This window comes from Lissotriton helveticus, chromosome 3_1, assembly GCF_964261635.1.
Source record: "Lissotriton helveticus chromosome 3_1, aLisHel1.1, whole genome shotgun sequence".
Lineage (NCBI taxonomy): Eukaryota > Metazoa > Chordata > Amphibia > Caudata > Salamandridae > Lissotriton > Lissotriton helveticus.
Window position 1 is genome coordinate 937987173 of NC_136061.1, and position 14570 is coordinate 938001742.

Genomic DNA, 14570 nt, shown 5'->3' on the forward strand with positions numbered 1-14570 from the left:
TTCCCTCTTTGGTTGGTTAATCCATGGACTGGGTGCAGCACTCTCTGAGCAGCAGGTAGCACACGAGGGGCTCCTTCTGGGCCACGCTGACTAAGGAGCAGAATTTAGGATATTCTGAGGCAAAGCCATGCAAGGCGTAGATGGCAAGGGGTCATCTCTGAGGGTGGGACTCTATGCAGGCAGCAGAAGGCAAGGCATCTTCTTTCTGGGGAGTGCAATGCCTAGGATATAAGGCAGAGGTCCTCTCTGGGGCCATGCTATGCAGGGAATAAATAGAAGGCCAGGAGGGTTTCTCTATGGGCTCGGTGAAGTGGTTAGTGAAAAAGGAGGTGCTTTAAACGGCCAGATACTGCCTGTCACTCCGTATCTGCACTACCTGCATTTGAAAGGGAGAATACCTGCACCTCTCAACAGTCAGCACTGCTCCAATATATTTAATGGGAGAGTACCGGCCCTTCTCAGCACTGCTCCAATATATTTAATGGCAGAGTACCGGCACTTCTCAGGACTGCTCCAATATATTTAATGGGAGAGTACGGCCCTTCTCAGCACTGCTCCAATATATTTAATGGCAGAGTACCGCACTTCTCAGGAGCAAGTAGGTACTCTAATTAGTGAGTGCCTGAAATTCAATATTTCCATTTAAAGCACTGAAGGCCTGAACAAGGGTATTTTCCTATGGAGGTCTGCCACCTTGCTCCTTTGTCCTCGACTCAGCACAGGGGTTGGAGGACGCACAGGGATCCGTGTTTTGGAGATGAGGGCCGAGCCTTTCCAGCCTGTCTAATGGCATTATAGCGTGCGTCACGGCCTGGTGTTGGCGCGGCCAGGCTGCAGGCCGACGTTGTCCACATGTGACATGCAGCTGCCGTCACGCCCGGTTCTCTGAAGATCGCTTGGCCTTGGTATATCCAAAGGCATGAAATGTTCCCACTCGAGGCCTGCACATGATGTCGGGCATGTGGGAAGTTGCAAGAGGTTGGGGGCGGAGGGAGTGTGGGACAGAGCGGTCGTTGTGGCCACGGCAACTACGGGTGAGTGAATATTTAAGGAGCCCATGATACCACAAGCCCTCAGACGACGCGAGCAACTCCCTACGGACAGACAGACATGCCGGACATCGCCAACGAGATCCCTGCCGACGGGAACAGCACGCGGCCCAGGGCGAGAGTCACGGACGCCTCGGCCAGCATGGGCTTCGCGGCCTCCCACAGGCTGCACTGGTGAGAAGCACATCACACCTGAGGAGCCCGGGAGGGGGGGTGGAGCACAACACACCCGAGGAGTCCGGGGGGGGGGGGGGGGGGGGTGGAGCACAGAACACCTGAGGACCTGAGGAGCGGGGGGGGGGGGGGGGTGGAGCACAGGCACAGCACATCTGAGGAGGGGGGGGGGGGGGGGGCGAAGAGGTAGCGACACGGGCTAGGGCTGGCTGCCACCTTCCCCAGAGAGGAATAGCACCCATGTTTGTTCACGTGTTGAGATTCTGCAAAGGCCCGGACCTGAATTGTTGAGTAGAACTATATATGAAGTCTTAATTTTTTAACATAAAGTGCTCCCAAGTCCACCCTTCCCCAGCCTGAAATGCTGTTGCCGCCTCCCCGAACGCGCTCTTACCCAGTCTCTTCTTCAACAAGCTTTTGCAATGCAGTAGGTCTCGCATTTATGAGTTTGAGCTATTGGCATTGTAAATGAAAATGCCTTTTATTTATGTGCCGATTTTAGAAGAGATAAATTAAAGGCATTGTCATTTACAATGCCAATAGCTTAAACTCTCGCAAATGCGAGACCTATTGCATTGCAAGTGCGTGCTGTAATTTTTTTTTTAAAGGTGTTAGGAGTGAGCGTGTTCTGCATGCAACAGCAGGAAGGACAAAGCTCAGGGGCGTAGGAGACACTAAAATTCTGGGGGGGACAGGGACAACCTTGTGGACTTCCCAGTGACCCTATACAAATCACCGCCCGTTAAACAAATACAATTGCATACTTTCGAAGTGAAATATTGAGAAAAGCAGGCATGTTGTCACAGTTTGCATGTATGCTTGTTTGTTATTTCATATAGTAATCAGACTAAATGTTAAAAAAACATGTATATTAATCTTGCATCTTCATGCACCAAGCAAACAAAGGTCACGGACTTAGGGTGGGGGCATCGTGTTTGCAAGTGCATTATGGTTTGAAAAATACCTGCTGCTGCATTCCTGGTCTCCAGCAATTTTCAGGCAACAATAAAAATGTGAAGATAACTTTGGGGATTAATGTCCTTTATTGAGAGAGATCGGAGGTTTGTCTAGTGGAAGTTTTGGCTCTTGGTCAGGTAGCCACAGTGGTGTAATATGCCTGCTGCAAAGAACGTGTACCACGCAGATCACAAAATGCATATCATGTAAATAGGTCAGTGAGTTGCTGCTTTTGTCTGAGAGATTCTTTTGGTATTTGCAGTTTATAAGTTAAAATCCTAACATAGAACAGTGAGCTATTAACCATCATCAAAGAACTGCACGAACACTTGAAGGTATAGATTAGAACGTTATGATTTTTCCCCAGTCTTTCCTTATCCTAATGTTAGAAAATGGGTTCATTAGGATAGAAATCAATTCTGATTATTAAAGAGAATCCCACAACCATGGTGTTATGTTTTAAATTCTGAGTTTGTGTTTCTTTAGTGTTGCAAAGCCATCCTCTGCCCTGGGCCCTCCCCAACATTTTGCTGACTGGTACTGGTGGTACCTGACTGACCCTGGCCTCTGCCTGAACAGTGTTATTCTGAAAGAGACACCTAAAGATACTGTGAAAACACCTACATACACTAGGGTGCACTATGGGTTAGGGTACCCCTATGATTGGCATGGCCTCTCCTATAAGGCCCTAGTACATAATAGGGCAGGGGGATTAGAACTACCTTAAGTCCCTAGAATATAATAGGGCATGGCAGTTTTGAGGCCAGTAGCCCTTTCTGCATTTGCATGTGTGCACTGCTGAAGCATGGGGTCAGTTTACAAGTAGCCCTGTGTTGTACGACTGCTTTTAAAATGAAAATTGTGCCCAAACTCGACTTTTCGGTTTGGGGAACTTGCAAATTGATCAACTACAATGCTGGGGCAAAAATAAGTTACGTGGAAAAATGTTTTCCACTTAACTATGGCTGTGTCATATTTGCCACATAATACATCATCTGCTGCATAATCTAACGATTTGACCAAAAACAATTTTGTTGCTCAAACGGATCAAAAATTACTAAGAGAAATGTGACTCATGTTGCTGTGAAGTGTAGGGCCCTTTGTAAAGGTTGACTGGTCACCTTTCCCACTGCTGCATTTGTATGTTACACAGGTACTAATGAGGCAAAAGCTTTGCAGAGGCTGTTAGTATGAATAAATATGTCAAAATAATAAAGTATCATAAAATGCACTGCATTACGCTGCAGCCTTTTTATTGTTGCATAATTTAGTCAACACTGCAACATCTTTTTGGCCTCCATTGCTGCATAACTCCAGTGGCCCGAAAGCAGGCTGCACATGTTAAAAGTGTTTGTGCATGAAGCAGAGACGATGAAGTTGGCAAACTTTGAAGCTGATTACGATGGCAGGAGGACTTCAGTCCGTCTGCCATCGAATCGGGGAAATGGGACCACTGGCCTTCAAGGTGGCGGCCCCACGATAGGCATTACAATGTAACCGCCACTATGGCATTCGCAGTGCCTATCTTTTACAGTGCAGCAGGTGCTGCTGGCTGCATCGTACGCCGCAATGTGAAAAAGGACATGTTACATATATCACTGCACTACGTGGCAGGCACAATCAGGTGCCTGCCACATGGTGCAGTGATATGTAGGGGGCATCTTAGATATCCCCTGGGTTCAATGTCTGGGGCCTGCTACGGGCCCCCAATGTCCCTTTCCACCAACTTTTCCATGGCGGGTGAACGGCCATGGATAGGCTGGCGGGTAAGGGGTATCGTAATCCCTACTGTGGTGGCTGGTAGGCACCACCAGCATTGTAGGAACCACGAGCCCCTCCGCCGCACTGGCGGGCTCAAGGCGCCAGTTGGGTGTGTGGCGGTGGTCTTTCCGACCGCCATGGAACCACCCGCCATTGTAATATTGCTGGCGGTAATGCAGTCAACGATGGCGGTGTAACCGCCACTGACGGGGTGACGGGGCAGTCCCACCTCCATTATAATCACCCCATAAGTTTGGTGTGCATGTAAATCCTTCATTACTGATCGCTGGTGAGTTGCACCACTACTGCTAAAAAAGGCCAATGGAGGTACCAATGGGTGCGGTGGACTGGCCTCAAGGATCTTGTGACCTCAGTGACCGTCACCGTCGATGGTGTGTCTAGGGTGTGCTTGTATGCCTGCTCGCAAGACTGGAGGTGAACTGCAGTATGGATTGTGGTGGACAGGCCTTCAAGGTTAACTCACACTTGCCGCCATAGGGTCCACCTACGGGTGCTAAGACACCAGGGCTTCTAAGATCTATCGGGCCTTCTAAGGTGTAGCATCGGAATGAGTTCTGTCAGGAGTGTGGTCTGGTGGACTGGTCATGAAGGCTGAAAATGGTGCTCAAGTTCCAAATTCAGCAGCTCTGGCCAGAGTGCCACATCCTCTCCCACATTGAACACCATACTGCCCCACTGAGAGAAACTTGCACTGCCTTAAGCTACAACTCAATTGTGCTGCAACTAAATTTAAATTATGCACTAGACAACAGTAAAATGCTGCCTGAAAAAAACAAAGAACACCCTGGAAAAAGCAAACACTCATAAGGAATGCAAGAATAAGCAAAGCATGTGAAATGTAATCAGGAACAACATGGTTACCTTAACAGTTTTAAACTCATTATTCAGAAATCAGTAAGTGATTTTGCCTGTAAATTTCAGGACATGGCTACAGGACCAGTCAGGAAGGGATCCGTTTCAATGTCCATTGCTTACATCCTTTTAAAATGTAAGCAGTTTGGTTTAAAAAAAGACCACATCCCCGAACACAGAGCTGCAGTACACATTTTATAAGCTAAAATAATTAAAACAGTTGAAAACGATCATATTAAACGTTTTTACTCCACTCATCAACCAGGTATTGCAGTCCCTATAGGGATAGTGCACTTCCCCACCCCGGGAAAACAATTTTCTTCAAAGAAAGAAGAAAAAAAGAAAGTAGCGCTTTCACTGGCAAACTCTGTAAAGTGGTGCTAATGTGTGTGGGTGTAAATAACAATCTGGCCTTTCTGCTGACCACTCTGTATCGCTTTATTTAGGTATTTAATAATTTTTTCTCTCCGTCCTAAGGTTTTTCTTTGGAATACTAAAACGATCAGCAAATGGGGACATTTCCAGCCAAAGTGTTCTTCCTATTTTGGATCCATTTCACAGGGAAACAAAGACAAAGAGAGGCAAGAGAGAGAATGTAAGAGCTGTCTCGAAATCAGAACTTAACGAGGAGGAAGACAGAGACAGAAAGAGATAGAGGAAAAAGAAAGAGAGAGGGGGATGAGGGCCGCTGCCAGAGGCAGATCAGGACTCCGGAGAGGTTGACACTGTGCTTCTCTGAGCATGAAAGAAAAGAGACAGAGTTGTCTTCCTTCGCTGCCCTTCCCAGGACGCCAAGCCTCCTACAGCATAACAAAGGGCAGAGGGCAGGGGTCCTCTTTGACTCCGGGCAGGTTAAGTACAGGGCCATTAGGTAGCGCTTTCACGCGCTAATGGCCCTGTCAATAACAGAAGGGAGAGGGGAAATTCTTATGTCCCCCGTGTCCCCCCCACTTTAAAATCTGGGGGGGATATATCCCCCTCGTCCCCCACACTTCCTACGCCCATGACAAAGCTGTTCGACAAAATAGTGCTGGGAGGCTGTAATTGAAGCCTACCCAGTAACAAGACACGTAACAGGGGGTGTCGCCATGGGAGAATACAAAATGAGACAAGGCAGTACTGATGAGGGACTACTAAGCCTTTTTACCAATGAACAGCCACAGTTTACAGTGGACAATGACACAGGCCAATGAAAAATGTGGGCGGAGAGTGGGCAGAGCTTCAATTCCCTACCACAATACAGCAAGCAGCGGATGCGCGGCCCAGGCTCGACCTAAAACCTCTAAAACTCACTCTGCTTCTGCCTCCCATAGCTTTCAGAAACTGACCCAGCCTTCTTCACTTATACTCCTTTACCCCTGCCTCAATTTCTCACAGCCTTCATTCTGCAGCTTTGATTACTCTCCTTGGCTTAAACTACCGCCCCCATCCCTGCTCTTGCTGAATCTTTCTGTCTGTGCAGCTTCTGCTGTATAACTGCAATTACAATACAATGCAAATAAAACCCCCTCACTGCTCCTGCTTCCTCTGCACCGAGTGGCCATCTTGCCACTATCACTTTGCAAATGGAAAGACACAATTGTGCACATAAAAACATCAAAAAATATTTTTCGAGGAACAGTGGGATTAGAAGTCAGGCAGAGCTTTTGGGGGGGTTCATTCAAAGCCCTCCCCCGCTAAATCAGGCAATCTTCAAAGATTTGACAGCTAGATATTACGTATACCACCAGCTGCCACAGGACCTGGTTCAATGGGTGTGTTTCAGCCATGGAGGCGGAGCTAGCACGCTTTACCTCTTCTCCTAAATATGTTGGCAATAAATAGTGTATTCTTAAGTGTGGCATGACCTACATCTCCGTGATATATTCCTGGGAAGGACAACCCCTTGGATTTGCCTTGCCATCAGAATCACTGCCATCCCCTTTGTGAACTGGTTGGAAACACTGAACCAGAAGACACAGCTTTTAATTATAGCCTCTCTTTGGCCAATGTATGAGGCCCCGGGGAATTACTTTTTGACCTTATTCTTCTGCTTCCAAGTAAGCAAGATTGGGAACATTTTGAATCAATGTAAAACCTGCTGGAAGATGTATGATTAGAAAATGGCCTGGATATTACCTGGGGGAAGGAAGATGTGCCAAGTCTCATGGTAAATTCACCAAAATGTAATTTGATGGTAGACGTAGAGACTTTGCATTACTTTGCAGTGTAGTTAAGTCTTGGGTTTAATACTTTAACAAACTGATCCTTAGTAATGAGAGAAGAAATACACATCAAGGGCATAGTCCAAGGTCAGGGCCCCAACTTGTTTTTTATTTGCACATTTATGGCTGTTTGCGTCTCAGTAGATGAATTATTATTATTATTTAGAGTTTTTCATAGCGCTAGCTAAACCCGAACGTATCAGAGCGCTTTACATGTCATGTGATAACGTTTACACGAGGTACATGGGGGGATTCATAAGAGTCACAGTTGAGCAATACAACATTAAGTGGTTGTAAGGTCAATCAAGTATAACAAAAGGATGCATTGAGGAATGGCTTAGGGGACAGAATAGGAGACTGAAAGAGTCATGTGTCCGTCTTGAAGGAACTAGTCAAAGAGGGAAATGCAGAACAGCTTGTGCGCATGTTGAAGTAGTTGTTGACGAGTAAAATTTAAGGTCTCATAGACGTCGCCTGTTAAAAAAACAGAAAGAATACAACAGACAGACATCTTTGTTGCTGGCAGCTAATGTTAACCTTAACTAGCTAGTACAAAAATAAAAAATAAAAATCTAGAAAATGGATAACACTTGAAAAAACACCCAAAGCGCTCTTTTTGAATAGCATGAAATTTGCTACTACAGTGTATGTGCTCCTAACGCAGTTGCCCCCTCCCCCCCACCCCCCAGCAGGCACCTCTTTTACAGCTCATGAAGCTCCGAAAGAGTGAGAGCTGCATGTCCCTTGTAAGGATTAAAAGTGCAAGGAAACCACAATGTGGACCCATGGACGCCACCAGGGATCTCTGTTCGGGCAGCTGGACAGGAGTCATGATTGCAGAACGGTTGGTCAAGCTATCTGCACCAACCACAGCCATGGCCAACTTTGCTCCCGCAGAACTACTTTTACCCACACCCCAAGATCCTTCTTTGCCTGGCTGTACCCTATTCCTGTGGCAGTGGCCTTTCATGTCCACCATGTACCCGCACCTATGATCTCTCCCGTCAAAGTCCACCAGCGACTCTCTTCCTGCAGAGTCAGAGCAGGAGTATGATACTGAGTTGGTGGCGTCATGGTGCTAGTTTTAATAAATAAAGCACCAGTGCATCCAGGTATGTTCCTCCACCATCTCTAAGGCCAGAGATGGAGTGCGGTGGGCCCTCTCCTTGTAGCTGAAACACTCACCAGTCCAGCTTCAAGCATTCACTCCAGTCTACCATTTTCCATTCTGTTGTCATGGAGACAAGGGCACGGTCCATGGGTCAGGCAATATTTGCCAGGGTTGCCAGAGTTTGAAAACCAAAAACGGGGGCATTTCATAAACATAGAAACAGGACTATAATTTCACATCGACGAACGGGTACAGAGGGCCTTAAAAAAAACAACCGGGCACTTAAGGGGTAGGAATTAAATGAAGCTTTTACACAGCGTTTAGTCTGTGTTTATTAAGCTGATTTCTGAAAAGGCTGGTAACTAATCCTGCACAGGAACGCATCAAAGCTTGCATCCATCTGTATTCAATTGACCCTCTGTAAAAATCGGGACATTTGCTTTAATTCAGTGAAAAATCTGCTGAGACAGGAAAACCGGGACCCTTCCAGCAGATTTAGGACTCCTGGTCACCCTAATATTTGCACACAGCTGATGTGCTATTTTGCTGGCTTGGGGCAAAGTCTAACACATGTGGGACTCAAGTCTGAAAGGCTGGCAGGACTAGTGTGAGTCTGACGTTTCAGTTTGGTTTCTGTAAGACAGTTAGGGCTGGGGCAGACTCAGTCTATGCCAGGCTGAAAGCGTGGTTCTAGATGAGGGGCTGGAGGGAAAGGGAGCCGCCCTTGTCTGTTTTGTAATGCTTCACATGGGCCACACCCTCAGTGTAAGGTTCACAATAACAAGAACCGCTCTGGTTCACTGTACGATCCAGGGTATAGTTGTGTAATTAACAGGGATGAAAGGCAATGCTATCACTTCCCTCCCCAAAGTGCAAATGAACTGCAGGCTATCCTGAGACAATCCAAACATAATAAAAAGACGCTGCACGATCCTACCACAAGACAATAAAGAGACAACAAACAAGCATTTACAATGCAATAGGGCTCGCAGCATTAAAGTTTGAGTTATTGGCATTGTGTATGACAATGAGTTGCATAAATTTTCCGAAAACTCTGAATTGGTGTATAAAGATGATTTGCAAAATGTCATATGTTGCTCAATAATAAGGAGAGTTGGGAATAATTATGCTATGCTATCTTTTGCTATCCTGTGCTTTTTTATTATGATGTGCTGTGTTTTGTTATGCTATGCTGTGTGTTGTTATGCTATGCTGGGTGTGAGGGTGAGTGAGGGTGTGTGAGGGTGTGTGAGGGTGAGTGAGGGTGTGAGAGGGTGAGTGAGGGTGAGTGAGGGTGTGTGAAGGTGTGGGGGGGTGTGAAGGTGTGGGGGTGTGAGGGTGTGGGGGTGTGAAGGGGTGGGGGGGTGAGGGGGTGTGAGGGTGTGAGGGTGTGAGGGTGAGGGGGTGTGAGGGTGAGGGGGTGTGTGAGGGTGAGGGGTGGTGAGGGTGTGAGGGTGAGGGCGTGTGAGGGTGTAAGGGTGAGTGAGGGTGTGTAAGTTTGAGAGGGTGTGAGGGTGAGGGGGTTTGAGGGTGAGGAGGTGTGAGGGTGAAGAGTGAAGCATTGTGCAGCGTGCACATAGTAAGGGTGATGCAGTACCCCCAAAATAAACATGCTGGAATTCAGAAAATAAATGAGCAATAAAATGCTTTTACATTTTTTTTTTGTCTGGTCACATTTGCTGTGCTTTAAAAGATGGCCAAATGTCAGGCTTTTTTGGAAAGTAGTATTTCCCACCTTAAATTATATTTTTAAATATTGCGTTTTCCATTTACAATATATTGGTGGGCAGCCTTTTTCTCTGTTAGGGAGATGGAGCAAATTACCAAGCAGGCGATCATTCCTTTAAGCATTGGTGGGAACCACCCTTACGGTGGTTCCTGTTAATGCATTAATAATAATAATAATAATACTGGATTTTATACAGCGCGAACAGCTACCTCACAAGGAGGTGTCCCGGCGCTAGTAGAACACAGCAAACCTGGGCCAAAGGTGGGAGAACTAGCGAGGTTGCATTGCGAAGTTGGGTACATGGCTCCATCAACATGATGGAGCCATGCGCCAAACTGGTATCTTTTGTATTTTTAAGAATAAAATCTCAAACTACAAAAGATAATGCTCCCCTCACCATGGGAGTCTGCTCCCACTGTTTAAGAATTAACGCATATCTAAAGGCACCATCCAAACTAGTGTACCTACTCTGCCAGCACAAATAAAACAATCTATAATTGAAGATCCATAGGTGTCAACATGCACAGATAGCAAAAAAGGTAATTGCAAGATAGAGTTGCTTCTATCAAAGAGACTGATTAAATGATGTTGACTTCCAATCCGGATAAGAATGCATTTGCAATTCTGGTCATATTATTTGAACTTCTCGCCCATGCACAAAATCCTCTGTGAATTGACTTGTGTTGTTTTGACCTAAGGCCTGTGGGACCTGTTTAATAAAACCCCCACTTATGCAGTCTGAAAATCCAGACAGAGTTTCAGATGCCAACACTAGTAAGGCAAACTAAATAAAATGTGAGCAATAGAACCAAATGTATTGTTACTCCAGAATTATAAAAATACTATCTATTCTGGGATGTATTTAACTGTAGGTATTTTCTGCTGTTGTGTTCTTTTCTGTAAGCCTTTGCATGAGTTTGATATTCAAAGAACAGAAAGTATGGAAGGCTATAAATTAGCTTTTTGTCAAAATGTTTTTTTTAAGATGAGAGGTTGGGGGTGGACTAGGGTCTGAGAGCAGTGAGAGGAATAAATAGTAACCTAGGGGCGCTATCATTCCTCTCTGCAAAAAAACTGAAAATCGGGGAGGGGCGTGGCTTGGAGCCAACAGTAATGGCTGCACACTAGAGGAGCTCCGGGCTCGTTAGTGTAAATGCATAATAAAGGCATCTGTCCTTAAAAGGTGCATAATATTTGGGGATCTTCAAAAATACACATTGCGCTGTTAGGGAACCGGTTGTGATGGAAACACGAGTTAGCAGGTAGAAAAAATGGAATTGAACAAAAGTGAGAACGACGTTAGTCGGATATTATGTGGGCCCAGTTCACACCCTCTTTTGAGCTTGTAAATTCAACATATACATGCAAACGGCTTAATTTTCGGGTGCATGGCATTTTTTTTAAATAACTTGCCCTCTTACATTAAATTGCTCGTGCCAGTAACAATCTTATTAATGCAAGGGTAAAGCCTACTCCAAGGGTACATGGGGATACTCTGGCAAGTTTTGGAGCACCCAAAAACTTTTGCGCTTGTGCAAACGTTTTTTCAACCCATTCTGTCCCAGAAAATAATAGGAGATTCACTCCTTTTAATGGCCAGATTAAGTCCCATTCCAGGGTTGGGCTATGACGGCAACACTCCTAAATCGTGCGGTTTTGGGGATGAAGTGACTTTCTCTATGAGAAATAATATTGAAATAAAGACTGTACAAGTACAGAACAGCAGAGCTTGCAAGCAACCCAGGTCCCGGCATAAGCATCCAGTCTTTCCCCTCAAATTCCTGTAGTTGTGTTCATGATTTTATAACTGGATTTCCAGAAATATGTAACATTGCAAAGAAAATTTCCGGGCTAGATTTGCTTCTCACCTGAATCGAGGAACCTGAGATCTCTGAAGCAAGTCGCAGCGATGCAAACTTTCATCGCTAAGAACAAGATCCACACACACAAGAATGCAAATTTCCATCCCTGAGGCTGTGCCCACAGCAAGCAGATGTGCACGCTTCCGTCACTCAAAACTGGTTCAGGGAATGCGGTAGTGTAAGTCTGCCTTACCGGTAACTGGCTGAGCAATGCGGAAGCGCAAATTTCCCTCAGAAATATTAGAGAAGGGTGAAGCACACATTAAACAGAAATCTTTGCAGCGGATGTCCTAATGACTAATCTATCCTAGCTCTATGCAAGGAAAGTCGATCATTTACCTTAACCGACTTCCAAGCAGCCCATTAAGTCGACACTGGGCAGTGATCAGACTCCATTCACATGCACAACTCCATTCAGTTCAAGAAGCGCATGCACCATTTAAACAAGGAGCCGTGTGGTTTTGCTTTTTGTGTAACTCAGAGAAAGGCCTGGAAGTTAGCGGAGGAGAGCTTGAGAGAGGTTTGCAAAAAGAGTAGCAATGGAAGGCAACATTAATATGGGAAACATTGCTAAGTTATCAGTTTGACATTAAGGCATCTCGGCACAGTACTATCCGAGCATGCATTCTCAATTATCGACAGGTCATTTCATTTATTCCTGGCTCACCCGAGTGCCCCTGCTGCCTAGACACAGTAAAAAAAAAGAATTGTTAGCGTTGACAAAGTCCATAATCTTGCTTGCATTATGAGTTCTGACGAAGATTGTGAAAGAACTTGCGGCAGTGAAAACCAAGAAGCGGAAAAACGGAAGTCAGGCAAGGTCGCCTGTGACGGAGGCGGGGCCGCGTCCGGACCGGAAAAGGAGGCAGGCAGAGTCCATGCGTCTCGCGCCCGGGGCTCCTGTGAGCGGTAGAGAGCCCCGGGTCCGCGCCAGCAGGAGGTTGTGCGCCGCGTGCGGAGAGCAGAGTCCCCCGAGATTGCCCAGGTAAGTTCAAAAGGGCTGGGGGGACTCATGTGTGTATGCTCGTGTGTGTGCGACGGTGACGGCGGCGGGGAGGGGGGGGGCCTTGGTGCACTTGTGTGTGTGTGTATGTGTGTGTGTGGGGGGTGTCTGTATGTATGTATGTGCGTGCGTGCATGGGCGCTTGTGTCTGTGTGTATGCGCATGCGTGTGTGGTGTTTCGTGTGGTGATTCGAGCTTCCCAGGAGACAGCGCCTGGCCACAGCGCGCGTTCGCGTGCGCGTGGCAGTTTCAAATCGCCATGCGCGTGGCCAGGATTGTCTCCTGGGAAGCAGACACGGCCACAATAGGGTTCTCGGCGGAGACGCGCTTCCGCGCGTTCAGCCGAGCCCTAAAAAGTGATGGGACAGAACGAATCTGAAAAGGGTGATTCCATATCAAGAAAAGTAAAGAAAGATGTGCATACATTGAGAACGTACTTCTTGGTAGCTTGGCGGTATATAAAAAATAAATAAAAAGTGAACAAAGGACCTGTTGCTTCCTCATGTCAGGATAACTAAAGAACATTCTAGATTCTTATACATTTACATGACCAGCGACATAGCAATGTTTCCATTGGTCCTAGTGCAAGCAAAGAAAATGGGCCACTTGTATCTCTTTGGAGTTCAGTGGAGGCCACGCTGCTACCGCACCTGCTGCACTTTTGATAGTTTTGCCCCTGGATGATCTTGATGTAGATATAGATGGTTGTTTGTTTCTGACATTGATTTGAATTCAATCATTTTATCCTTCTATTTATTTGAGGAGTTTTAAATAGTGTAAACATGACCCATCAGGGTCTCTTAGCGCTGTAATGATAACAGTTAAGTCATACATATTTGAGACTGATGAAATGTTTATCGCTGTATGGATTAATTGGAGCCCTTGTTATTTACAGTGCTACAAAACAGCAAAATATACTGTGGCAAGTGATACATTAACACTGGTTTTCATATATTTATTTAATAAAAACAACATTTTTAACGGATGTTGCAGGTTCTATGAGTGTAGACGTTAAAACAGAGAAAAATTATGATGAAATGTGGTTACAGTGCTGTTGAAAAAAAAAAGCACATGATAGCAATATAGCTAAACATTAACTATTCCAGAATTAGACATAGAGTCATTTTGTGATGAGTCAGAATTAGATAAGGATTTTGAACAGCACAAGTATGTGTTTCTTTAAAAGAAAAAAAAAAAATTGTATGTATTGATACCTTAGAGATATCTTTTTTTTGTGTGTTGTAATCCGCATCCATCGTTACCTTAACTGAGGTTGGAAACGTAATAAATGAATGACAGACACTTAGCAGAGATAAGTAGCGCACAGTACATGATAGTTGCCCAGTTTGGATATGTGTCATTTCCATGTTTTTTTTATAGTGTAGGACATGTACATGCAATATTATTTTTTAGAAAAGTTAAGCCTTCTTTTAAGGTCCGTTCTCTTGGCACATGTTAAGTTAAACACTCGAAATCTGCATATGAACCATCACAACATGTGAATCACATGAGGCTAATTGAAATTTGGTGAGCTACTTTTTTAAATATTTCTAAAGTTTAGCTGAAAATTGATTTTTAATTCACTGTGGAAAATGCAATTTTGCCGTAAATATTTTGGCACCATTGCAGAACTATTTCTTTATTTAAGAAGTTTTATACAGCGCGAACATGACCCATGAGGGTAGCAGAGCGCTTTACGGTGATATATATTCCTTCATGTACAGAGGATGACTAATAGGCAGCTGTGCATTAAAGTTCTATATGTGAATGTGCAAAATATCAGATAACATGCCCAGTACTGCAGCAGAATCTTTCTGCTGCTTTACATGGCCAGCAGCAAAACTCTC

The 14570-nt window shown here is 45.3% G+C and overlaps 1 protein-coding gene across 1 annotated transcript in view; it reads left to right on the forward strand.

Annotated features, from left to right (window-relative positions):
- Nucleotides 1-1065: 1065 nt before the first annotated feature.
- Nucleotides 1066-14570, forward strand: part of LOC144823108 (6-pyruvoyl tetrahydrobiopterin synthase-like) — an 82713-nt gene continuing 69208 nt past the window's right edge. Inside the window, exon 1 of the mRNA XM_078681290.1 lies at nt 1066-1223. Within this exon, the coding sequence (XP_078537416.1) occupies nt 1111-1223 (113 nt within the window). The 5' untranslated portion in view covers nt 1066-1110. The remainder of the gene's footprint in view (nt 1224-14570) is intronic.